Source organism: Microchirus variegatus (genome assembly GCF_963457635.1).
Source record: "Microchirus variegatus genome assembly, chromosome: 6".
Classification (NCBI taxonomy): Eukaryota; Metazoa; Chordata; class Actinopteri; order Pleuronectiformes; family Soleidae; genus Microchirus; species Microchirus variegatus.
Window position 1 is genome coordinate 33021857 of NC_139807.1, and position 25128 is coordinate 33046984.

The 25128-nt window shown below is 44.7% G+C and overlaps 1 protein-coding gene across 1 annotated transcript in view; it reads right to left on the bottom strand.

Annotated features, from left to right (window-relative positions):
• Positions 1-22220, bottom strand: part of zfhx3b (zinc finger homeobox 3b) — a 90277-nt gene extending 68057 nt beyond the window's left edge. Inside the window, exons 1-3 of the mRNA XM_083891510.1 lie at positions 19722-22220; positions 19033-19612; positions 15927-16423 (exon numbers count right to left, since the gene is read on the bottom strand). Of these exons, the coding sequence (XP_083747636.1) occupies positions 15927-16423; positions 19033-19612; positions 19722-22208 (3564 nt within the window). The 5' untranslated portion in view covers positions 22209-22220. The remainder of the gene's footprint in view (positions 1-15926; positions 16424-19032; positions 19613-19721) is intronic.
• Between the last annotated feature and the right edge of the window lie 2908 nt (positions 22221-25128).

The window sequence follows — 25128 nt, forward strand, 5'->3', positions numbered from 1 at the left end:
TGCAGACTGCAAATCATGTTTAGGCGTCACGTGGCGCCACCTACCGCCGTCTACCAATCATTGCAGTCAGTAGAGTCTCAGCTGCCGAGCAACCACGGGTTGCCAGTTACGTCTCAGAAAACCAAACCTAAAAGACCTCGGTGTTTTGAATTTGAGTGCAGTAACCGTTTTTGGCCACATTCTTACATATGGCGCTGTTAACATTGTATGAATAATAGCATTGCATTCAGAATGTTTAACATAAAGAATAATAATTTCATATCATCTGAACAGCGCTGTTCATTCCTCAGTGTGACATTATACCTTTACAAATCAGACTGGTGTAACTAGCGGATGGAAAGACACAGCTGTTGTTGCTCCCTCATAAGGACAAAACTTTGATTTTTTTTTTGCTTCATAAGACCAATCGTAGCCTTTGACCTATGCCCACAGGGAGATAGTGCACTTCTGTTGAAAAATGGTGCCCCGCTGCTTCCCACGAGCCAACTCCATCACTAATACACACAGGCCTTGCTAGCATTGGTTTCTCTACAGGGTCATTCTGTTGGCCCTGCTAATTAGCCAAAGGAAAAAAAAAAAATAACTCCACTTTCCATAAAACAGAAACAAAAGTGCTCATTGATCAGAGCAATCGATGCAGGATCAATAACCTAAACCCTCATCGTTTCCAGTGCAGCGTAATTGCAGCTGAGATATAGTTGTCATCGCTAAAAATCAAACACAGACCAGACTAATTGGAGGAAGCCTATTGCTCTCGGTCGCGCCGGCAAAAAAGCTTTGCAAAAGCCCAGAAACACAGACTTGTGATTTCCAGTCAGTCCCAAAATAACTGTTCAAGCCAATAGCAATAGTGTCATCACAGAGGTCACTGTCCTGCCTGTCCATGTGGAGACATCTAATAGGGCAGAGCCAGCTACCACACAGGAGCGCTTTGTATCCCTTCTCATGTAACTTCTGCCCATAAATTATTAGATCACATTAAGCCTGAATTTTATAGGACACCTTGTGTTGTGGAGTAATGTCCTTATTATCCAATACGCTTGCTGACCTCTGAGTTAAGCAGTGGGCAGAAAAAAAATAAGATGTCATTTTCCACTCCAGTGGCTGAGCACGGTAAAAACGACCTGGAGAGCTGGTGAAGAAAAGACATGAGTCTGATATAATAGATGTTTCACAGGCTGCCTTTTACCGGCTCAACCATATACACAGTTCAATTGTGCAAAAAAAATCTCAAACTATACTTCAAAGTATACCACTCCCCCCCCCCCCTTCCTGTTTATTGATTAGATAAAGCTCTTGTTCAGTAATTGTGCAGTAAATCAAGCACGGTGAGCACTAATCTCAACCCCGGGAGGAAAGTGTTAAAGGTAGAACCTGCTGGAAAGTGCGTAATTACGATGCCGTGTTCAGCCAGAAGAGAGAATACACTCCTCCCTCTCACATTTCTCACTCACTGCCTGTACGACCAGAGGCAGCAGAGAGAGAGAGGGAGAGAGAGAGAGAGAGAGAGAGGGGTTGGCAGAAGAGCAACGGGAAGTGTATACAGTTTCTAAACCACCTCTCACTCACTCCCTCCCTTATTCTTTCAATCCTCCCTCACAGTGCATTCCCAACCAGAGCGCCGGGGGCGCCATGCTTGTAAAGAAACCACAGACTTTTGAGTGCCTCTTGTATTTACAAACGGAGGCATGTTGGAATCAAAGGCATTACCACATGACATAACACATTAAACAGTTGGCAGAGTTAGAATTTATAGATTGAGCAGATAGTGAAAAGTGCCATTGTTGGATCAGCGCAGTCAGCTACACTCGGTACGAGAGCCAAACTTACCTAAAACAGAGCACAAGTTAGGAGTCAATTCCAGCAGCTCCCTCCTTTCCCTTCCCTTGCATTGCCTTCCCTTTTAACACACAGCTCAGGCTGTGCTCCAGGTGGAGACAGCTATCACTTTCCCATCAACTTCCTGTTCCTCTTGTCTCTCCACCCCCTATTTTCTCTGCTCTCTCACTCCCAGCTGCACAAGTTTTCTCTCTGTGCTTTGTTTGAAGAAATACAAAGATGTATCTTTTCCTCCATGTTTTGAAACACTCAAATCTGCAGTTAAAGGATTTTTTTCGTTTTTCACTCCCATCCCTCCTGCTCTTATCCTCCTCTCCAAACACTCTCCCCTTGTTGCTGTTCTGCCTAATCTCACCTCAGTTTTTATTTCACCCTCATCAGCAGGGACCTAAAAATAAATGATAAATGGAATATGATATTTTAAAGTATTATCTCTTATCTGTTCTTACAGGGGAATAATGGGGGTAGTTAATCCTGCAGATCCTGCTCAAATTGATTAATCAGCACATGCGGACAATCAAATAAATGATTAATATTCCCCAGTCCCGTGGTTGGGCAGTTACCCCTGAAACCATCAGTAATAATTCAGTAACCCTTCCCCAGACCACAGGCTTCAGCGAGTCAGCCTCGCTCAGCATCATCCCTCTGATGTTCAGCAGGACTTTGAACTTTCCACACAGAAGCTCAGACACACCAGGGGTAAAACAACCTGCACTGCACTCTCTGCAACACACAGCTGCTGCTACCTGTTATACAGATATAGGTGGAACGCCAGCAACAAATAGGACACGGGATGCTTTATCTAACTGCTGTTAAATATAGAATAGCTTCATATTACTGTGATAACAGATTTGCATTCTTTATTAAACATTTTTTCACTGACTGCACAGATCGTCTATACATAAATATGTCCTCAAAAACATTGCAATATAAGGCCACTTATAAATACACTATATACGCGCAGTCACACAAAAACGTTTCCTCATGGAGCAGCCACACGCGTACCTGAAATTATGCAAGTACGAGGTGTGAGGTGCCAATAAAAATAATGCCACCGTGTTCTGACAGCGAGGGAACCAGATGTCTCCAGGCGCTCGCATGCAGACTGACAGAGAGAATCGGGGCTGTTTAGCAGCAACTCTCCCAGGCCTAACCGCACTGAGCACACCCTGTCCTGCTGGTGGACAAAGGAGTGGATCTCCTTTGAAAAAGGCCCTCTTTTCTCTGCCATTACCCATGCTGTTCTCCCTCCCACAGAGGTCAGTGAACAGCCATCTTCGCTGGTGCTCCTCTGCATCTGCCAGCTATAACTGCTATTAATCAGGGAGAAGGGCCAAAGGCAGAAGAGAGCACCTCTTTCTCCCCCACATTTTGTGGGAATGAATGGTGGGGGGTGGGTGAAGGGATGGAACGGTTAATACATATGTGTGTGTGTGTGTGTGTGTGTGTGTGTGTGTGTGTGTGTGCACATGTATAACTGGGGGTGGGGGGTAAACACTGCTTGTAGGTGTGGAATTTCTGCTCCGGGAGCAGAGGAACCAACAGTATAACTATAACTGTGGATATGTGTGTCTGTCTGTGCCACTGTGAGGACAAGTGAAGTTATGCAAAGTCAGTGCTTTACTGCAGAAAACAAACAAATATACAGTTCACACACACTACAGTGTCTCACCCCTCTGCCGTACAGGAGACTTGGCTTTTTGTGTTGGTTCTGACCATCCTGTTGCCTGAATCAGCATGTGCAGCCGTCTACACTGTGTCCAGCCCAGCTCTACCCGGATCAGGACACGGTGACTCTTGCATCGCATCGCAACGTTTTAATACGGCTGCCCCGGCATCACTGAAGCCATTTAAAAATCCATCTGAGAAGCCACTGACCTCGGGGGAGTTTACACAAGCCGAGAGCAGGTTGAGGTTTAGCTATAACACATATTGATGGCCTTTAACTTGTGTTTGAGAACCTTGGAGGGTGCTGCGATAAGAACTACGCTCGCAGCCGCCGGGAGAACGAGCCCTAAATGTGAGTGGCCGTTCACTGCTCTTGCCAATATGCCTCGTGATATATAGCGTTTGCCTTTAATAGGTACGGGCATGGTGTGGAGGGCAGCGTCGTGAAAGAGCCCCCCCTGTTTTATATAAGCGTTACAGTTCACTTTGATCTCGTCTCCTGCTCCGCTGTTTATAAATCAGCCACACAAATATTTATGAGCGGAACGAGGAAAATGGCTGGTCTGGTTTGTATCTCTGCCCCCCCCCCCCCACCCACCCCTCCCTGTGGCTGATGTGTGGATGAGGCCACCGCAGATGCAGAGTGAGCGTATAGGCCCCAGGCCACATCCATCATATCTGCTCTGTCTCTGGCTATTGTGTGGCCCGAGAGAAGGCTGACCTTACCAAACCAACCAAGGCGGCACCTTTTCTATGAATACAAAATAAAACAAGAGAAAGGACTCTGAGAACACAAACATCCACCAAGGCTGCTCGATTTCCCACAGTGTTAGTGAAACCTCTTATCTCGTAAGCTTGACAATTGTTTAAAATAAATAAATTTCCGAATTCGGATCTGGATTCAGAAGAACTAAGCGTTTCCTTCTTGTGCCATAAACTACATTCACAAAAATAGAAACACAGAAAACCGTGGCCAAAAACCTCTTTGGTGGAGGAAAATATAAAGAAAACCAAACATCAGTCATCACTAATTTGACATCTGAGTTAGTACAATATGAGTTAGTGGATTTTCTGTACACAAACATGAACACACCCATGAATGTCAACACACACACACACACACACACACACAGCCATGTTCCTTACTAGTATATCACTAGTTCATCAGTAACAAAGCTCAATAAATTAAGAACAGTCATGTTCAATACTTATTGCCTCTGCCTCCATTTTAGCTCACCTATCTGTTTGTGGCTACAGCACACACACACACACACACACACACACACACACACACACACACACACACACACACACACACACACACACACACACACACACACACACACACACACACACACACACACACACACACACACACACACACACACACACACACACACACACACACACACACACACACAATGGGGCAGCTCCTCCAGCTTCTGGATCCATATGCTTTAATTGCTCCCCCCTGTCCTGACCTCTGATCCAGATCATTCTGATATACAGCATCTCTATTAAATTGGGATGTAGGTAAATATTCGTCTAATGACCTAGTAAGTTCTAGTGACACCATCTAAAAAGGAGAGGGGGGTAAAAATCAATCTCTTTTTTCCCCTTTTTGCCCTTCACAGACTCTATTAGTTCCCTTTTTTTATCTGAGGGTTGACTCCAAAAAACGCAGGAAGGAGGCTGAACAGAACAGAACGGAGAGTCTACGCTGATACCGACGTCGGACTTCACTAAGAAGACATTTCTTTGAGGAGAGAATAAACCTATGCAGCGAAGGAAACGTCTTTTGAACAGCATCTCAACTGTGCTTCAAGCAAGCGTTGGGTTCACTAAGACAACCTTTATCTAAACTGAACAGACTGTTGATCCTGCAATCGAGACTCAAGATCATTTAAAAGATAACAGTGGCTGAAGTGGGAGAGACAAATGCATCGGGCCCCAAACGCCTGCTCTGTCTCTGAGAAAGAGGGTGGCATACATAACGACGTGTGCACACGCGTGTGTGTCGATATGCGTGTGCACTGTACACTTAAAATCTGTGTGTCTGTGGGCAGGGCGGGTGGGTGGTGGGGGGGGGGGGTAACAGGGTAGGGAGGGGTGGTGGACCGGCTTGTCGATCGATGCAGTGATTGGCAGTTAATGGCTTTTCCTGTTCTGCCTTGGTAACCCTGGCCTGATGGCTGTTGCTCCTGATCAGAGATGGCAGATGGCGTTTGATTTTCGTATATAAACCTCCGACTTTGTGGAGATGGCTTCATCATGTTTAATGATTTAAAAGTTGAATACTGGGAACACGCCATTGCTGGATCTCTCGTTTAAAATAAACCTCAACCTAACCTCTCTTCCAGATGTAACGACAGATCCTTCTTAACTACATGCAACTCCTGTGGTTAGCGTTCTGCTATATGACCACTCAATCCTTCAGTGATACATTATTCGAATGAAATTCACAGCAGACATGTTTTCTTTTCAATTTCATTTACTCCACAGGTGATACGATGACTCGGAAAATTAAAACTCCAAAAGATAATCCAACAAAATCAGCCAATCAGTGTGGACAGAATCATCTCTGAAGTTTGCTGTAAAAGGAGGTTTGAGACACAGCAAGATGTGTCTGAACACTACTGAGCACAAAGGCAGTTTATTTTCCTGTGAGATGATGATAATGATTAAGGTGCGTGAGAAAGAGAGATAAATTTGGGTCACCGTGTCTCTCAAAACTGCAAAATTAATACACCCCGACTCCTGAAAGATCAACAAATAATATCTCTGCTGCTCCCTCCCTCCCTCCCTCCCTCCTTTCAGTCTGCAAATGAATACATTGATCATTTGAATAACAGTTTGCATTCCAGATCATCTCACAATTCCATGTTCAAACTTTAACAGCTCCCCAGAATCCTCATTTAAACAGTAGCTGCACAGACGGTCCTTATGCCTCAAATTATTTCAACATGACTATTCCAACATAACAAGCATAAATTAAGAAAAAATTCCTATCTATTGACAGACATGGGCCATCTGAAGGAAGGAGCCAAGTCTGAATTATTCAGCAGTCTTTAATTTTAGGGCTAGTGTTGATGGAATGTGGTGACATTTTGAAAAAAAAAAAATGAGTGGCGCTGGCAGGGAAGGCAGTGAGGGATGATATCTGGGAGTGAGCCTTTGACTTCACTGGCCATGGAGACTTCCTCTACTGTCTGAGTCTCTGAGGAGGATCTCAGAGGAAAGAGTCTACTGTAAATCAACGTGAGATTGAAAGGACTTTTATAAAACACAAATGTGTGAAAGTGCTGGCTAAAGCCCAATTTATACTCCTGCGTAAAGTGCTCTGCGTAGGTTACGCAGAGTCCTCTGCGTCGTCTCCGACTGCACAAAATATTAAATAAGTGTCCGTCACTCCGTCACGGGACAACGGAGACGGCAAGAGCTGCGATCGGTCCTCAGGACAGGCCGAGATATATAGCTGCTCTGTGCCGGCTCACAGTGCGCACCGAGCGTCCACAGAGGCGGAGCTGATCACCGCCGACGACATCGCTGTAAATACGTCATATCTTAACACAAACAGCACATGTTTAGTCTCTAAATGGCCAGTTTCTCGCCTCAAATTATCTTAAAACTGCATTCCGTGACACAGAAGAGTGAGAAACGGCCACTGTTTCAACAACAACAGTCTTTCTCTCTCTTGGACGCCATTGCTCACTGTAGCCAAAAGCACAACAACCTTGCGCAGCGACCCCTACTGATCGGGCAGCGCGAATCCCTCCGTCTCCGTGATTACGCAGTCATGTGGCCTTAACACTGAACAAAAGCCTGCACTTCAGTCGTTTGCTTTCACTCGCTTTGGTTATCGTCAAAGTAAATCAGCGTGACCCGAAGGTTTGCCACATAAACGAAGCAAGGTGAGGTAAAGGTGAGCAAGGAACTGAGATGGTGTTTTTGGTTGAGGGGATTGAAGCCTTGGTAGTTAAACTTTTTTTTTTTTTTTTTCCCCTCATCACCACTCTTTCTATTCTGGGCATCGGTTTGTCATGAAGGAATGTGAAGGCCATAAAGTATCGGTGCCCTTGAGAAACTGAAGAGCATTCTTGTCCCCAACTCTTAAAGCTGTCTCCTCCTCTTTCACTCACTATCACTTTCCTCAGCTCACTCGTCTTCTCTCTCACTGCAGCAGTAAAGTAGAACACAGGTGTAGAAGACGGCACCCGTGGGAAAGATAACATTTGGGAACATTCCTGGGGTTAAAAAAGAACCTTTTTTTTTTTTCTCTCAGATATTCTTCATCTGTAGAGATATGTAATTGCCTTGGTTCCAATATTATGTCTTTATCCCCAAGTGTTTCCTCCCCACACTCCAAATCACTACCTCTTACATCACTGCCTTGTAATTTCCATAAAATAATTTAAACAAGGGATTCTATTCTCTGCTAGTGTGTTTTTATATATTTTGATCTTTCCACTTCATCCATCTTTTGTATTCAAGAATAAAAGGCATGATGAGAAAACAAGGTGCAAAAATGATCTTTTCCAGAGCCCCCAGTAAAAACCACATGACACCCTGGGCTGCACTGCTTAATTACAAAAGGATGAAATCTTTTCTTCTACATCTGGAGAAAACATTGTCTGCATAGCACTGATAGATTTACAGCTCCCAGTTCTAACCCTAGACTCCTGCACGCAGCAATTAGGTGAAACATGGATGGACAACCGGCTCCGTGAAGTTCAGGAAGAGATGGCTATTCTCTCTTGGCACTTTAAAAAAAAAAAAAAAAGGCCTCTGAGGCCTCACTCTTTCAAACTAAACCTTTTTTTCAAACCTTGACAGTAGTTACAGAGATTCAAAGCTAAGTGACTTTTCACCGTGCAAAGTATTTGAACTCAGATTTTTTTTGCACAACATAACCGCGTCTAATAAGAGCGGCTTTGAGGAGATCATGCTTAGAGGCATCGAAATCCATCTGACCCATCATTAACAACACGCAGCCAATGAAATCCCGGCGAGAAATTGCTGAAGTTCTGCAATCCAACAGTAATCGATGCACCACGAAATGGAAAGACCTCAGGGGCAGATTTGTTTAAACAAAGAAAAAAAGCCAAGTAAAACAAAAACAGCACAAGCTCTGCACACTTACGGGCAATTTAAATTGCTGTGTGACTGTAAATTAAGCACAACTTTTAAACTCTGCTTCCGGAAACAACAGGTTGTATTAGTTAGTAAAAGAGCTGTCAAATGCACCGTATGTTGTTTTTTAAAAAGAAACAGAATTTGTATAATGGGTAGAAAACAGCTCAGTACGGCCGGGATATTACAGCTTCTCAAACTTTATTTTGGACATAGACAAAGAAAATTGCACGTCTCTGGGAATAAAACACCAGTAAGGGCCACATATCCATCATCTTCTGAAATTTATCGGTCCCATGACTCTACTCTGCAGTCCGAAGCCAAACAGAATACAGGTCCCCGTGTGCTCATCCTGGTACCTAAGACCTCCTCCCTGCTCCTCATCCGTCTCCTCACCCAAACTTGCTTTCATGTACAGCTCCGCTGAACACAGACCTCAGAGCAGTGGAGTAGTTTTGTGGCCCCGACCACTCGGGGGCCATTAATCTGGTGGCTAAGCCACTGATGTATTGATGGCACAGAGCCGGTAAGCCTGCCTGCCTCACTCTCTCCATCCCTTCAGCTTAGCAGCTACATAGATTCACAGGAGCTGCCATCTGGCCTCATCAAAGCAGCATTTACCTGCCAACTGTGACGGTTAGTCTTTCAGGTGTGGTGGCAATAGGTCGACAGACATGTTGGCCATTTGGCCTAAAGACTTACTAAACGGAGCAGGAGTTATATATTCATAATTCAAATAAATGAATAATAATAATAATGATGATGATGATAATAATAAATACTTGTGTCTGGCAGTCACATATAATCTGACCTCCAAGTATTTCTGTGCATGTAAATGCAATGGCAGTTATGTGGAAATTCATTTTTCTACATGACGACCAAATGTGTGATCGGCTTATAGGAAAGTGCAGAGGACACTGATTTCACGCACAAGTCGAAAAGGATGGTATCTTTCTTTGCAGTTAGGGTTTTGTGTTGGTGGTAATAATTATAATAATAAAAAAAGAATAAAAGACAGGACCCTGACTGATTAGCTGTAATATCATCTTTAAAAGATAGAGGCAGGCAGAGTCAGATTATAGCACAGATTAGACACACAGACCCTCTGGGTGGTGGAGACAGAAGTTTCTTCAAGATGCAATTACTCTCACATTAATGTCCACATCTCCTACTTCAAAGTGAAAAATGTTGTTTTACCATTTGTGGAAATTAAAAAAGAAATCGGACAAATTTGAGCCTGGAAAGCTTTATGTGTCCTCTTTTATATTGGAGCGAGATTCAGTGTGTGGACAATTACAGTAAAGAATGTGTTTTTAAGGTGAAGATTTTAAAAAAGAGGAAAGAGGAGTGCGTTTAGTTCTCCAGTGTTGTTGGAGAACATCAGGTATATCCCACTGGTTCACCATCACACCAGTCTTTTGTGGGTATAGTGTGTGTGTTTAGTCATTTTGAGGAGAGACATCAACATTGTGTTGTGTTTAAGCCTCCAAACCTCCTCCTCTCACCTCCACTCCTCTCTCTAGACAAAGAGAACTGCAGATTGTTAATGCAACATTCATTCTCTTTCTACCACTTCACCCACCACATGAGTGTTGAAGAGGGCTGGAGCCAATCCCAGCTGACACAGGGTGAAAGGCTGCGTAACACGCGGGACAGGTCACTAAGCTATCAGGGCCAAAATAAATCCCTGATAAATGTGCAAAATACATCCCAGTGCAATACTGCAGTTCTCTCTCTTATAAAGGTGCTTTTATTTTAATATTTTCATACTCTGTATAGATTGTGCTCTACATTTATATTTATGTTTGTGTTCCTTTTTCTTAAAACTGACTCGCAGAACCCGCACAATATTTCCAATGTGTCTGTTTAAGCACAAATGGCAAATAAAAAACCTTGAACCTCGAAAATACAGACAAACATAGACTCACAATTTAGAGTGTCCAATTAACCTAATCCCCAATCTGCATGTTTACATAGTACGGTCATTTTTATAATGTTGTTTTTTTGTCTAGAAAAGTAAGGAAAATAAATCTAAATATATCGCCTTGCTTAAAGCACAGCAACATATTAAAATGTGCCAATATGCAGCTCTGGCTTACAGCCAAAACCACCTGCTATTCACAAAGTGGAAGTCGTCTCTGCCTTGTATGCTAAACTCTCGTCAAAAAAAAAAAAAAAATTGACACGAGCTTGTCTCCAATTTCTTTTCCTTCCCAAATACCAATCTGCATGTTCTGGCGATCACCTGCTGTGCTTGTCAAAAACAAAACAAAAACAAAACATCAACACCATGACCAGGAATCTTCACCCCCTCAGCTAATGCATCTCATTATCTTCTGCCCTGTGTTACAGAATACAGACGGTGCATATCTGTGTCCACCACAGACACAGGATGGAGAACCTACAGTCTGTAATGCAGTGGGTCCTTTTAACTCTGGTTACAGTGGTAAACAACCACTGGAAAAAAAGCTAGTAAAAGACCGGCCTCTCTGTCAAAACCCATACTTCTTTATATTTCCTATCTCCCACTGTCATTTTTAAACATTCATCTGTTAAAACCCATGACAGAGCTGTTGCTCCGACTATCAGCAGCAGCAGCAGCAACAGCAGCAGCAGCAGCTGTGCCAAGGGTCAAAGCCCGACCTTTTCCCTGACCTTCTCAAGGGGTGGGAGCTATAAGAGTTGTGAAATTCTTGCACACTGCCAAACACTAGGCACCACTGGCCCCTCCCTTATTTGTTTGACAGCCCTTCTCTCCAATCCACCCTTGTTATTTTGTCGTACGCCACTCCTCCATTGTCACAAACACCAAGCAAAGCAGTCAGGATTCTGACCGCAGTGACTAAGGAGGTGTTATATGGGCCCAGAATTTAAACACTTCCTCAGTGTGATGTTACACCGTCTATATCACGTCTCGTGTGTTAGGACGTTCTCTTTGAGCAACTAAAACAATACATTTCATCAGGCGTATGTTGTCATTTTGTGGCAATTCAGATTTCAAGATTGCTTTGTGTGTGTGTGTGTTTATGCGTGCACATGCGTGTGTGTGAGTGTGTGTGTGCGTGCATGCACATGCTTGTGCATGTGAAAGGGGAGAACGGGCTGTCTCCCAGGATGTGCAGCAAGCGCTTTATTAGAGCGGTAGTACCAGTAAATCAGAGCTCAGCTCTTCCTGGAACTGCTGCAACCTTTCCCACTGAGCACTATTACTGAACAATCATAGGCTAGCCATGATAATTAGCAGAGTATCTATCGTTCCAACCCTCCTGGTCCACCGCCCCCCCCCCCCCCCCCACACACACACACACACACACACACACACACACACCCCCCATCCTCCTGTGTGTGTGTCTCCATCCATCTATTCCTCCTGTACTTTGAAATGTCTGCTGGGTGAGTGGGCATGGCCGGGGAGTCCACACTATGTCATTAAGAGAGAAGACATTTCACATTATCTGCAGTGATTTTTGTCTTTTTTTACGTTTGGGCAGAGAGACAATCTGGACTTTGTCTAGCCAAATTCTATTACCACTAAGAAAATATCAAAAAAGTAACCTGGGCAATCTAGAAGTGTTCAAGCGATTCAGAGAGGGCACAGATAAGTCTAACCCTGCCTGAGGGATGAAGAGCGACATCATTCCAAAGTCTAACTTAGAAAATGTGCTTTATTTGATTGCAAAACTACAACATAACATGCAGGAGAACTGAAGTCAATCGTGGTCGTTACGATCATTAACGGGAAGAGGTCATCACGCTCTGCATTCCGGAGTTTGAAAAGCAAGTGCTTCTGCTGAGTAGGATCATTAGTGAAACACCTTAATGCCTTTTCATGTAACCACTAATCCCTTCATTTACATTACAGCTCTTTTTTTCCCCCCTCTATTATGTTTCCTTGTGATTATTTGCTTTCTGCACAGTGTAGACATTTGCTTTTCCTCAGTGTTCCTCACCAATTCTTTTGTATTGCACTGAAGGGTAAAATAAGAGCAGTAACTACATCCAAGATACAGATGTATTGCGTTTGCTAATGGGCTCCACTTAACACAGAGTCAGTGCACTCAAAAGTACAGGGCGTATGACCCCAACTGCTGCTCTCATATGTGACTGACTGCGTAAGGCAGTGAGGGAGATAGATGAAAAGTTTGTACAGCTATGTGTGAGCTCAATAGAGCGGGACCAGGACGGGGGGGTGGGGTTGGGGGGGGGGGGGTGACAGGACTTTCTTGGATACAGATTCCCCATCTGATAGTGGCGGCACTTTCTCCCTTTCTTTCCATGGCCAAGCGGCATCTGGAGTGGATTTTGTGCTAGCAGACACCGAGGAACATGATTACATTCAGCTAACTGCGTTCTAAACTGATTATGCATGTGCCAAGCTAATGGACTACATTTGCAAGAGGAAAAATAACATCCAATCAATCTCAATTACCGCCAATTGCACCAGCCCCCGAGACAAGGAAGGTAGCCAGCTAAGTCCCTCATGCTCCTCCCCTTTCCTCCAACCCTTGACTGGAAACTGAGGCCTGTGGCCGGGCCTGGTTAGGCCACACCCATTCTGTCTGGCCGGAGAAGCCGAGGCCTGAAAGTTGGATTAGTGCCACTCATCTCACCTCCACACGAGCACATAGCCAAGCCCTGAGGCTCACTGTTAGTGTTATAAGGGCTATCGTATTCACATGTGGACGGCTGTAAAGTGAGAGCTAAAACTTTGCGAGAGCGACATATGTGTATAAAAAAGAAAGAAAGAAAGAAAGAAAGAAAGAAAGGAAACAACACACAAACTAAAGTTTAGGTCATCTGCACTGCAACAAAATCCATCTGTTTGTATTTAGGAGTGACCACTGTTGGAAAGGACGGGCGACCGTCCTGCTATCGTCAGAGCAGCAAAAAAAAGGGTGAGCGTTAGAGAGTGCAACAGTGAGCTGGCAGAGCGTCGTGATTAGAAGGGGTAACTCGAACAGAGCACAGGGACGGACACAGCATCACCCCCCACTGTGTGCTGCTCCATGCGGTCAGGACGGCTTGCTGGATCTTTCTGTGGTCTTTTGGAACATTCCAATACATGGGTTGGTGGGGGTGATATTTTTAGAAAGCCCTAATATGGGCCGCATACCACAGACTCTCAAATTATCCCATCCAGCTTAGCCCTCAGTTTAAACCTTCCTTTTTAATTCCAGTAATTACAGGCTCCAATTTATATGGAGCTGTGCGCACAAAGGGCCTGTTTAATGCAAACCAGTTTGATTTTGGTGAAGTGTCCCAAGCATCTCCCACATCTTACAGCCTGTTTATGCTGACTTGATGATTTATTTTCTCCCCCAAAAGGTTAAAAATGGTGCTATTTGCATCAGATTTCTTCGGGGAGGAATAAATGAATGGTGATTTTTCCCTTTTTTTCGTCCTTGCCTAATATACGAAGTTGGGTTTACAGGCCTGTGGCCCAGTGTGGGTTCTCTGTCTGTCAGTATCTTTACCAGGACACTAAATCCAGCACAGTACAGATACAGTGACATCGTGAAGTCGCGGAGCAAGTGCTGCCAAGAGAACTTACAACCATGTACTTGTTGTCCGCTAATCACATTTGTGAGTTATAAAGCACTGTAATAATTCATGTCAGCTCTCAAACATCTCTGTTTTTGAGATGAGGACAGTTTATGGGGAATGCAGAGCTCTTGGATTGAGTGTGCAGGTAATTTCTGGACAAATGCACACATCCTGACCCGGAAGATCAAAACATGGAGCCATTTAAGTCATAAAAAAGGATCATGGATGTGCATATTTAAGCCCACTGTATGACACGTCTACGCTTTCATAAAAAACATCATGGCCAAAGGGGCCATTTGGTCTTACAGTTAAGTGGAAAGTGTAAATATAAAATTATACAAACTGTAAGCTACTGTATTGCTCCCTTGAAAGGTGTGAAGCGTGTCAGTGCTCGTCTATTTTGGTCTAAAGTCATTGGAATCTGGGCCAGTAAGTTCAACAGCTAAGGCCAAGAGAGAATGACCATCTACTGGAAAAACAATACCATATCTTACTATACTTTTTTTTGCTCACAACTGAGTTGACACTTCACAATTTACGTTGCACATTTCACGCTGTATCCAAAAATAAACGTTCTTCCGTGCCCTCTGTCGTCCCGGTGCAAACCAAAGGCTGAGAAGCCAAACTGCATTATCTATCATCAACAACAACCCTGTCCTTTCAACAGCTGGACCAGACGCTGTGAATCCCACCTTCTCCTTAAACAAAGCTCTGAATATTGATTTCTCTCCTTTACAATTATTTCGGGACAGCCCTGTGGAGAGGAAACATGTCGGCCCGTGGATCCAAGGAGCCATTCATAATGATGGATGGTTTTAAATACACTGTCTTTCTCAGAGGGGCCACTTCACTTGAACAACTTGAAGCAGCACCTTTATTTTAACCCCTTTCCAAAAACAAGTCACCCTGAAATATAGTAACACTCTATAGGCACTTTAGTGTCAATGAACATTTGTTCAAATAGTTTTCACTGTTTGTGTGTGTGCGGTGTAGGTTTACGAGGAGTGTGTTGCTAGTATGTTTTCTTGTGTGTGTTGTACGTATGTACATGTCTGTGTGCAACTATGCCAGTCTGGGTTAAGTGCAGAGTGGCCAAAGCCACAGACACACAGGATAGGCACCTAAATGGAATCAGGCCTGTTAGATTTATGGCCATTTGTTCTGAGAGTGTTCATCCATTGGCTATTATGGAATGATTAGAGGAGAAGGTGAAGCTCCAAGTCCAGCAAAAATCAATACAGCTGTCGAGAACGATTCAGCCTTTCCCGCTCCGAGGAGTATTAGCACCAAACCTCTGTCTCCTCACACTTCTTCATTCGTCTCAAAGTGATTCAGGCCCTGAGCTTCCGAACCAGCTCCACCTGCCATGTTCTTCTCACAGCAGCACTGTTTCTGTTCTATGACTATTGGGAAGGCAATAGTTACATAAGAAAGCTATCATTCAATTATTTGGGAGAGAATAATGGTAAAGGCAGCACTAGAGTGTTTTAACTGTATTTTGGGAAGGAGTAAAAAGACACAAAACTGCATGAAACTTCAACTGGATCATAAATACTTGCAAGTATATATTTTATGCCAAATATTCCACAGTCACTAGTACAATAATATACCAGCACCAACATATTGCGGCTTAGCTACGATGTGCACAATTTTAGCAACACATTTTACATCTCCTCACTTGTGTGCTCATTCATTCATAATATGAAAATGAAGTTGAGTGGTGGGTGCAGTAAAGAAGCACTAACCTTGTAGACTTTGAGGCTAGCCTCGTGACGAGAATTCACAGTGTGCATCCTCAGCTTCTCCAGGCTGTTGGTGTAGTAGTCACAGGCGTTGCATTTCAGGTGTACGGGGTTCCCTATGGCCACGCACTTCAGGCGCCACTCGTTGCCTTTGCCTCCTTCTTTAATGTGGGCGACAAGCTGATACTTTTGCACGTGCTTGTCCGTCTTGCAGTGCAGCTGGAAATTGGCCTTGAGCTGAGTGGTGTAATGGCACAACTTGCACTGGTGAGAGTCGCCCACCACGGCGCGCCACTCCTCCTCAGGTAGGCTCCGCTCAGCTCCCATATGCATGCCGAGCACATCCAGGTTGTCAGTTGTAAAACGGTTGCACACGGCGCACTGGAAGAGCTTGAGGGAGGGATCGCTGGTTTGTGATAGACTTTCTCCGAGGGTCATTAGCTCTTCGGACACCAACTGTCCACCTCCCAGCCGCACATCCATGGGAAGCTCGCCACCTACTAGAACATGCAGGGAAAACAAGGAGAGGGGAAGGGCGAGTGGAAAGAGTAAAGAAAGGTATTTAGATGGTTGCACACATACGTTTATCATCATGTCAAAGATATTAGTTACAGTCTACACATGTTCAAAGAGAGCACTTAAACCTGTAGTAATTAACTGCAGTGATTTACATTATTATTTCATCATGCTTAGTTAGTGAGCACAGATTTTTCTTCTTAGGAATTAAATCATTGTTGTGCCACTCATAATATCTTGAGTAAACTGAAGCTGCTACTCTGACTGTTGGTATGATATTGCATCAAGGATATGGTGCATGGTTAAATGTATGGGGCTGCAGCTATTCTCGATTTGAGCGTGGAAATGAAGAAAGTTTTCCATGGTGACAAAAAGAGAATAAACATAGATATTGTCCGTTTGGGCTGGTGCATGTTCATGGCCTGTCTGTAAATCAACTCCACAAGTTATTGTATCATTACTGAACAACTAAGAAGTTCCAAAATACACATTACTGTGTCCAACACTCTTGTACTGATAATACAAAACAATCCACTTCTCTGCATCTTTATCTCCAGATTACCTCTAAATCATCATGGACGTCTAACAGATAGAAGGTGGAAAAAAGGTGCAAACACATATTCTATGAGAGTAGGCTAAGCACAAAGGTTAGGGTGACTTTAAAAATGAATGCTAAAAAAAAAATGAGGTAAGAGCGGCAAGTGCTTTTTTTTTGCTTTTGCTTGCTGATCTTTAATCTTTCGCTGCCCAGACTGAGCATGCAGGCGTGACCCTTCCTGGCTTTACACTAAATTAATTCCAGCAGCCTCTTTTTATTTATCGCTGCAGTATGCAGCCTGCTCTGGACTTTTCTCCATTACCTGAGTTTTTATAGCCAGGAGAGGGAGACCTTTGAGAAGCCCTCTGAAATCAGTCACAGACCCAGCTCTCGAGACATAGCACCTTACTCTCGCTCTCTTACAAACACACAGATGTGCACACATGGCCAATTGCAATCCCGCTCCTGTCCTTTCCTTTCCTGCACCTTACATCTCTCATTTCTGCCCGACTCTCATGCTCGATTACGACGCAGATTCCATGATTTACCACGGACCTGGATCTCGTTCCTCACTAAATTCTAGCTATAGGCCATTAGACCAAGACAATGATTTGTAGAGCCTGCATTTCCACATGGGTTCTTGCATATTGAAACCACAACATTGTGAAGATATATAAGTCAACTCATATCCATAGTCGTACAAAAATAGCATGAAGTGTCAGGCAAAAATGTGCCAACAATTGGAATCTGAATGAATGTCTCGATTGTCTTCTTTACAACAACCTTTTTATCTTGTCTAGTCTTGTAAACAAGGATTTCCAGGAGGCTAAGATCACGCAAGGTCAACATTTGCCAGCTATATTAAAAAAAAAGAAAAAGAAGGGAAAAAAAACACTCAAAAATCTAAAATAAATTGTGGGAGCACAAAAGAGCAACTCTAATTTTATTTCCTTAAATCTCCTAAAGGGAGATACCCTTTCAAACTAAAGTTCCTTTAAGTGCACCAGAGGATGACACCACTGCAGTTTATGGGTCCAGACTGTGTAATCAGTGCCTCCCTTGTAACATGCTTATTACAACCTACCTCAGAGGAAAATGAACCAGATGGCAGAAGACGTAAGAAAGAATTAGTCATATCAGTCAATTATTTTTAGTTTTTTGAACCAGTGACAGCTTAAGACAAACTGTGTGGTAGTAACTGGCAACACAAACACTGCTATGCTGCTGAATTACCCAATGTTGAGAACTCTTTGACCAAGATAAAATTTATAGCTGCAATTAAAATATGAAGAACTCCAGTAGTGACATTCAGCAGCAGTCTGCGGGCACTACACTCATGTACACTATCAGTATTAAAATATGAAGAGAGTCCGTGGCAAATCAAAAAGGCAGTTGAGAAAGCCGTTTTTTCTGTTTCTCCTCCATGAGTCATTTTCAACATCATGGATTCAACATGGACAACAAGGAGGTGGGACAAAAGCAGCAAATAAGAATAATATGTAGTGCAGTTACCATGTTTTATAACCCATCTTTCACTTCAGTTCCTCTTTCAAATTCGGTGGCAACTGAACAGTTTTAGATCACTGCATGAACAGTATGCGTCATAACCCCATAGTGGAAAGGTGCAGACTAAGCAAACAGGCTGCCAGAGTCATAGAAGAAGAAGACACTAACACATTCATTGTATGTTTACATTACCACCTATCGTGGTAAGAGCCGATAAACACTTGTCCATTTTACCCAAGGCTGGTAATGAGGCTGATGTTAATGAGCTTTTTGACCAGTGGAAAATGGGCTAAATGGATATGTTTTTCTTTTACTCTCTCTCTCTCTCAGTGAGTCAAGCTCACTGGGTAAACCTGAATGGATGAGAAAGCAAGGCAGCTGAAAAAACAACAACAAAAATGCAAAGAGGGGCAATGTGTGAATATCCCTGCTGTTGAATCATCACAAGGTAAATTATGTTACTGTTACTGTAGGATTCGGCATCAAGATGAAGTGAAACTGATCAGCGAGGGCATTTTCTCAGAGCAAAAGAGACAAAATGGGGCTCACCGAGTGCAGGAGCCAGGGCAGCCATGCTGGGATCCAGGTGAAAACTCCCCATCAGGAACTGGGCCTCGGCTCCGGCTGGGTCTATCTTGAGGCCTGGTGGAAGGCTCATGTTCTGGGTCAGGTAGTACTGGTAGAGCTCAGCCTCAGAGGGTGAAGGCATGGCTCCCAGGCCAAGCCGGCTGTGCTGCATCTGAGTCACATTCTGCTGCAGCAGCATCATGTTGTGCATGTGCTTCTCACTCGTCATGTGGATGCGCAGGTTCCGTGCCACATTGGTCTCGTAGTCGCATACCTCGCATCGCCACGTAGGTTTGCTCTTCAGCTTGGTCGGGGAGGGGGCCCCACACGGTCCAGCCATATGGGTGGAGGACTGTGTTGGATGGTGGTGGGGTGGGTGATGGCTACTGGCCTGGGTCACTGACGGCACGGCGACCACTCCTCCTGGGGTGTGTCCGAACACCTGCTCCTGTGCAGAGCCGATAGAGCCTCCGTTCTGCAGTGACTGCATGTTGTTCAGGTGCTTGTCCGACTGCATGTGGATGCTGAGGTTGCCCTTCGTGGTGGTGGAGTAGTTACACACCTATAAAATATGCAACAATTTGTATTTAACTACACACATTACAAAACATATAAATAAACACAAAATCAGCGTTAATGCAAGCAAACATTTCAAAGGTTTTGATACACACCTCACACCGGAAAGGCTTGTATCCACAGGTATAGCTTTCTCCACGAGCCAGACGAGGGTGGCTCTGACCACTGCTGCAGTAAGCACAGGAGCCTCCAGAGTCTGGGTGCTTCTCTTTCATGTGGGCCTCCAACGTCTGCTGGTATTTGTAATGCCAGTTGCATTTGGGACACTTCAGTGTCTTGCAAGAGTTGCGTGAATGCATCATAGTCATGTGACCACCCAAGGAGCGAGAGGAACCCAGGACAGTGTCACATTTAGGGCATTCTACCCCACTTCCTGCAAGTCCACCAGACCCATGGTTCTGTGAACACTCGCCCATTCCTGTCATATCACAGGAGACCCCTTGGAGGGAGAGCGCGTGGCTATGAGATGAAGGGTGGAGGTGATGAAGATGGTGGTGCATGTGGTGATGGTGCAGAAGGGCTCCATTTTCCTCCTCACCCTCTGCTGGGCAATCATTTGGTTCTGGAGCTGTGGCACTATCTCGATTGGCACTTTCATCAGCAGCAGCATTGGAGGACAGAGGTGAGGAGGAGGTGCCAGCAGCGTCATCCTCGCTCCTCCTGACGGCGGCTGCCGCCATTGCCAAGGGGACAGTGGGCCCCTGGCAGTTAAAGCTCAGAGGGAGCTCTGAGGTTCTCCCCCCACCGTCTGCAGCTGAACCCTCTTCCTTAACAGAGGAGCAAGTGGAAGCAAGGGCTTTGCTGTTGAGTGTGGAACTGGCCACAGAGGTGCAGGCAGAATGCTGGAGAGCATTACTAGGCATTAATAAAGGAGATTTGGAAATGCTTTGGTTTGAGACAGCTGGTTCCCTCGCTTCACCACCGCCGCTGCTACTGCTACCACCACAAGCCACTCCTTTGCTTTCTGCGTCCATCTCGTCTTCCTCCTGCCTTAGCAACAGTTCTTCCTCTTCTTCAAAACCCACCATCTGGTTGGATAGGTGTGCCTTGCTTTCGTGTCCATCGGTGTCCCCATCCTCTCCCTTACATGCCAACTCTTTCCCAACAGCCTCCTCTGTTCTCCCTCCTTGTTTGGGCAGGGCATTGGAGTCTTTGGCAGAGCCTGGGGATGAGGTTTGAGAGGATGCTTTGGGAATGCTCAGCCCTCCAAGAGAGAGGACTGAGCTTAGTGGGGTTTGTTGTTTCTGCTGTTGCTGGAGGCCAGAGTCAGAGTCTTTGTTCAGGAGAGTCTCGCTGCCCCCACTACTACTTCCAGGCTCCAGATGGACACCACTAAATGTGCCATAGAAGCTCTGGCCAGAGTTCATGGGTAGCAGGGTAGATGGCAAAGGAGTGCTCTTATTTTTTGGTTCCAGGAAACTGACGAGGGGCTCTTTGTCCTTCCCAATGCCCTGGATAATGGCAGATGCATGGTTGTCCCCTAGCAGCCGGCGCTCGTCCTCACACAGTGTCATGCGGTGATCATGGACGGCATGGGTGACAAAGGAACGCGCATAGCCAAAGGACAGCTTGCAGAGAAAACACATAAGAATGGGCTTACCCTTGCCATAAAGGGCTAGCCCATCAAATTTGGAGAAATCCACGTTGTTGGGAACATCTTTGGATACACAGGACTTCTTGGCAGACCCATCGCTGTTCAGGTAATCCTTGTTGCTTTTGTGCCGCACGTCGAAGACACGGAAACTGTGCAGGACAGGACTGAGGCCTGCCATAGATGAGGTATTGGGGAAAGCTTGGTCTGAATTGCCAAACCACTTCCCAAAGGACGAGGCTATGTGAAACGTGTTGATGATCTGAGGGTAGACCGAGGATGAAGTCCCAGCAGGTTCACCCGGTTTTCCGCCACTGTTAAGAGAGTTTGTGGGAAGCAGGCCGGGCACCATGCCCCCACCACTTTGGATCAACTGACTGAGACTCTCTACGATGTAGGCCGAGCCATCTGGCTGGTAGACTATCTCTCCAGCTAGGTTCTCCACATCACTACTCTCTTCCTCATCCTCCTCATCTCCTTCCTCACTCCCACTCTCAGGTGCTCCCTGTTGTCGTGTGGGCTGATGTCGCAGAAGAGTGGGCATGCCCCCTCCACCCGAAGCCATTGGCACCCCAGGGAAGGGTTGAAGACTTGGGAAACAGCTGTCAATCTCCATGTCATCTAAGTCCTCGGATTCTTCCTCTTCACCACAGCTCACTCCCTCTTGCTCTTCTTCCTCAAGACCCTCTCCTCTGGGATGCAGCTGGCCTGTGGCAGCGCTATCACCGTGGGTCTGGGACGATGTTTGCTTTGGCTGATGATGATGATGATGAGACTGTAATTCTCTTATCCCGTCATGAGGTGCACTCGGGTTTTGGGTTTGAGAAGGGTAGGGAGCAGAAAGAGAAAGAGGGTCCAGGGAAGGAGCCTGGTTGGTACAAGGGACCTGTGAGCTAGAGTGATCGTTCCAGGGCTGTGGTATTTGCTGCTGCTGGGAGGAGCTGAGCCCATCGTCTGTCCCAGAAACCACGGGAGACTCACAGCTGTCCATGCTGATGCCTACATGAGGCGTTCATCGCATCCAGGCCTGCAGAGACACAAATGAGATGAGGTTAGAGGTTGTTGCTGCATTTTTTGCTGTTCACTTCTCACAGTCTTGCATAAACTATACATAAACACACATAACTCATCATTTACTTTGCTGTGTTGACACTTTTCAGTGTTAAAAGTATTATAAGAAATGATACAGAAATACAAAATACATGAACGGGGCAAAATATATAGGAGATTTTGGTAAACAATATCAACACATGGTGTATAGGGTATGAGACAAATGTTTTAAGATGCAATTAAAACATGACACCATGCTCATTTCACTAGATTAGGTACTTAAACACAATGCCTGAGACAAGCGATAATAAGCCATCTATGATTCATCTTCCTGCCATATCAGGAAGGTACCATCTTTTATCTTCACCTTCCAAACAACACCCCTAATCTTATATTCTAGAAATCCTACATCCGTTTTAATTAACTTGCAGACAGAAAAAAAGGAGAAACAGCCTAACTTAATGGATCAAATAGATTTCTTGTGAGATAATTAGACACTGAGAAGCCACCCATCAGCACAGTGTACATTTAGATAACTGGAAGAAAAGGGACAGACATTTAAATAGAGAAATTCTTAACAGTGTTTGTTCTGTCTTCGAGTTGAGTCCATATGAGAAGAATATAACACATGTGCATTATTGAAACACTATTATTATAATTATTGAAATACGTTTCTATACGCTTCTATGAGCCCAAAATACATAAGCTGGGTTGGGACACTGCAGCTGTGTTTAGATCTCACATCCAATAACCTCTCTGCTCAGCCTGGTTTCAAACACTCCAGCCGTCCTCCGCCTCTGAAATAATAAATGGGAGCTGAGCTTTCGGGAGCTAGCCATGCCCCGAGCATCTGAGAGGCCCAACACAGGCTGCAATTTAGAGTGCAGAAGAGATAAAATGATAGCACAAGATACTGCTGAGCTAATAATTTTATTAAAGGGATGCAGCCAACATTGATTAAAGGGGGCAATCGGGCTGAAACCAATAACTCCGGGCTGCCCTTTAACCCACCATCACTGAATATTACATGAGCAAAGTTTCCCGGCACCGAGCTCACTGCCATGTCCCGGTTGATTAGCACATTCACTGCTTGCACTTGATTTATTTACTTATTTACTTAGGGATGCAAATTTGGGCTGTGATCAGAATGGAGTCTTCCCCCAATGCCCTAACATAATAACCACTGAGGGAGAGGAGAGATTGATAATGTCTGTCTGCCTCTTCATGAATGTCTGATGAAGCTCACCTCCCACACAACATACCTAAGACCTCTGCAGCTAAACGCACTACAATAAACACAACACACTCCACTTTCAAACATGTGCTTTTGTACTTGAGAGAAAAGGAAACAAGAAAAGAACGACACACAACGACGATAAATCAATCACTTAACTTAAAGAAATTCAAAACATGTCGGCGAAAACAATGTAAATATTAGTACAATAATACAGCGGGACAGGCGTCTGCTGTTAGTGTTGTCAATCTGACTTTTTTGTTTACACACTGCAGCTGCTAACCCCAGTGACCCTCGTGTTGCTTTGCATATAAAATGAAAGATATTAGACCGGCTGGCTTATTAACAAGATTGCTTTATATAGCCAGACATGATTTAGAGATGGCTGCCATATTGAGTGAGGGGATACGAGCCCTTACTGGTCTGTATTTATTATCCGCTCCATTAATAAGAGGCTATGAGCTCAACAGCCATTTCACACAAATGGACTCGGGGAGAGTGAGAGTAATGTGGAAAAAAAAAAAGAAACAAGAACAATACGCCACATGTCAAACAGACAGTAATCCTTTCGACCAAAGTACGTGAATAAACTCCAGAAAATGAAATGCGTTAAAGCAGGAAGTGTGTGCGACTTGTCCAAAATGACATCCTCCGTTGAAAAAAGGGGCAAGTGCATTTGAAGCTTTTAAGATTCCACTCTCTTGTCCAAACCTGCGAACCCTGTACTCGTGCGTGCAACTATAGTCGTGTAGATTGCTCATTAACAATGACCTCTAAAGTTCTCTACTTTCACCTCCGCCTTGATGAGCCTGAACAGTGCACTGTACTCGGGGTATCTAATCATCCATTAATGCCGTAAGATACCTGAAGCAATTAGAAGAAGACAGGATAACACAACGACTCTTGATCAGAGCTCTGAGCCAGTTTGGTGTGCACACTGCTTACAGAAAACAGGATTGCCCTTAAAATCAAGATGGTGTAATTCAATAACCTGCAGTGGTTACTGATGAGCAATGGGATTGTCTGGAGTCGGCAAGTCGCAGATGGACCAACTGATACAACGCTGTTTGTCTCTGGAAGGTCTGCCTGGCTCAGTGACACCTGTTTAAAGCAGGAAAAGCTTTAATCTCTGGGAGGCACTAAACAAGTCGGGAGACAGACAAAGAGACGCGGTCGAAGGAGAGGGGAAGTGGAAGAGGCCGGTGTCTCTGTGTCCCGACTGTGTTGATAACCACAAATCAAAGTGATAGAGCAGCCCAGCAAAGGTAACTACTGTTCAGCGGTAACAAGAACGCTAATGTAACATGTAAAACCAAAATATTTACTGGCATTCTTAACGCATAAGACAAATGATCCTCAGCCACAGCCTGTGCACATGTGCTCCATCAGAATTCTAAATGTGGGCTCACTCGGTTGACAATACGCAGGCTGTAAGCAGCCAAAACAGGCTGCAGTCGACAATAAGAGATAATCAGCGAGAAGAAAGGGCCGGATTCCTGAGCTGATCTGAGGGAGAACATGCTGATGCACAGATCCTGACTGCACAACTCACACTCCTGCTGCCACCTGCCTTCAAAGGCTTTGTGCCAAGATCTCCCCGCTCCTTCTTTTTCTCTATGACAAAAAA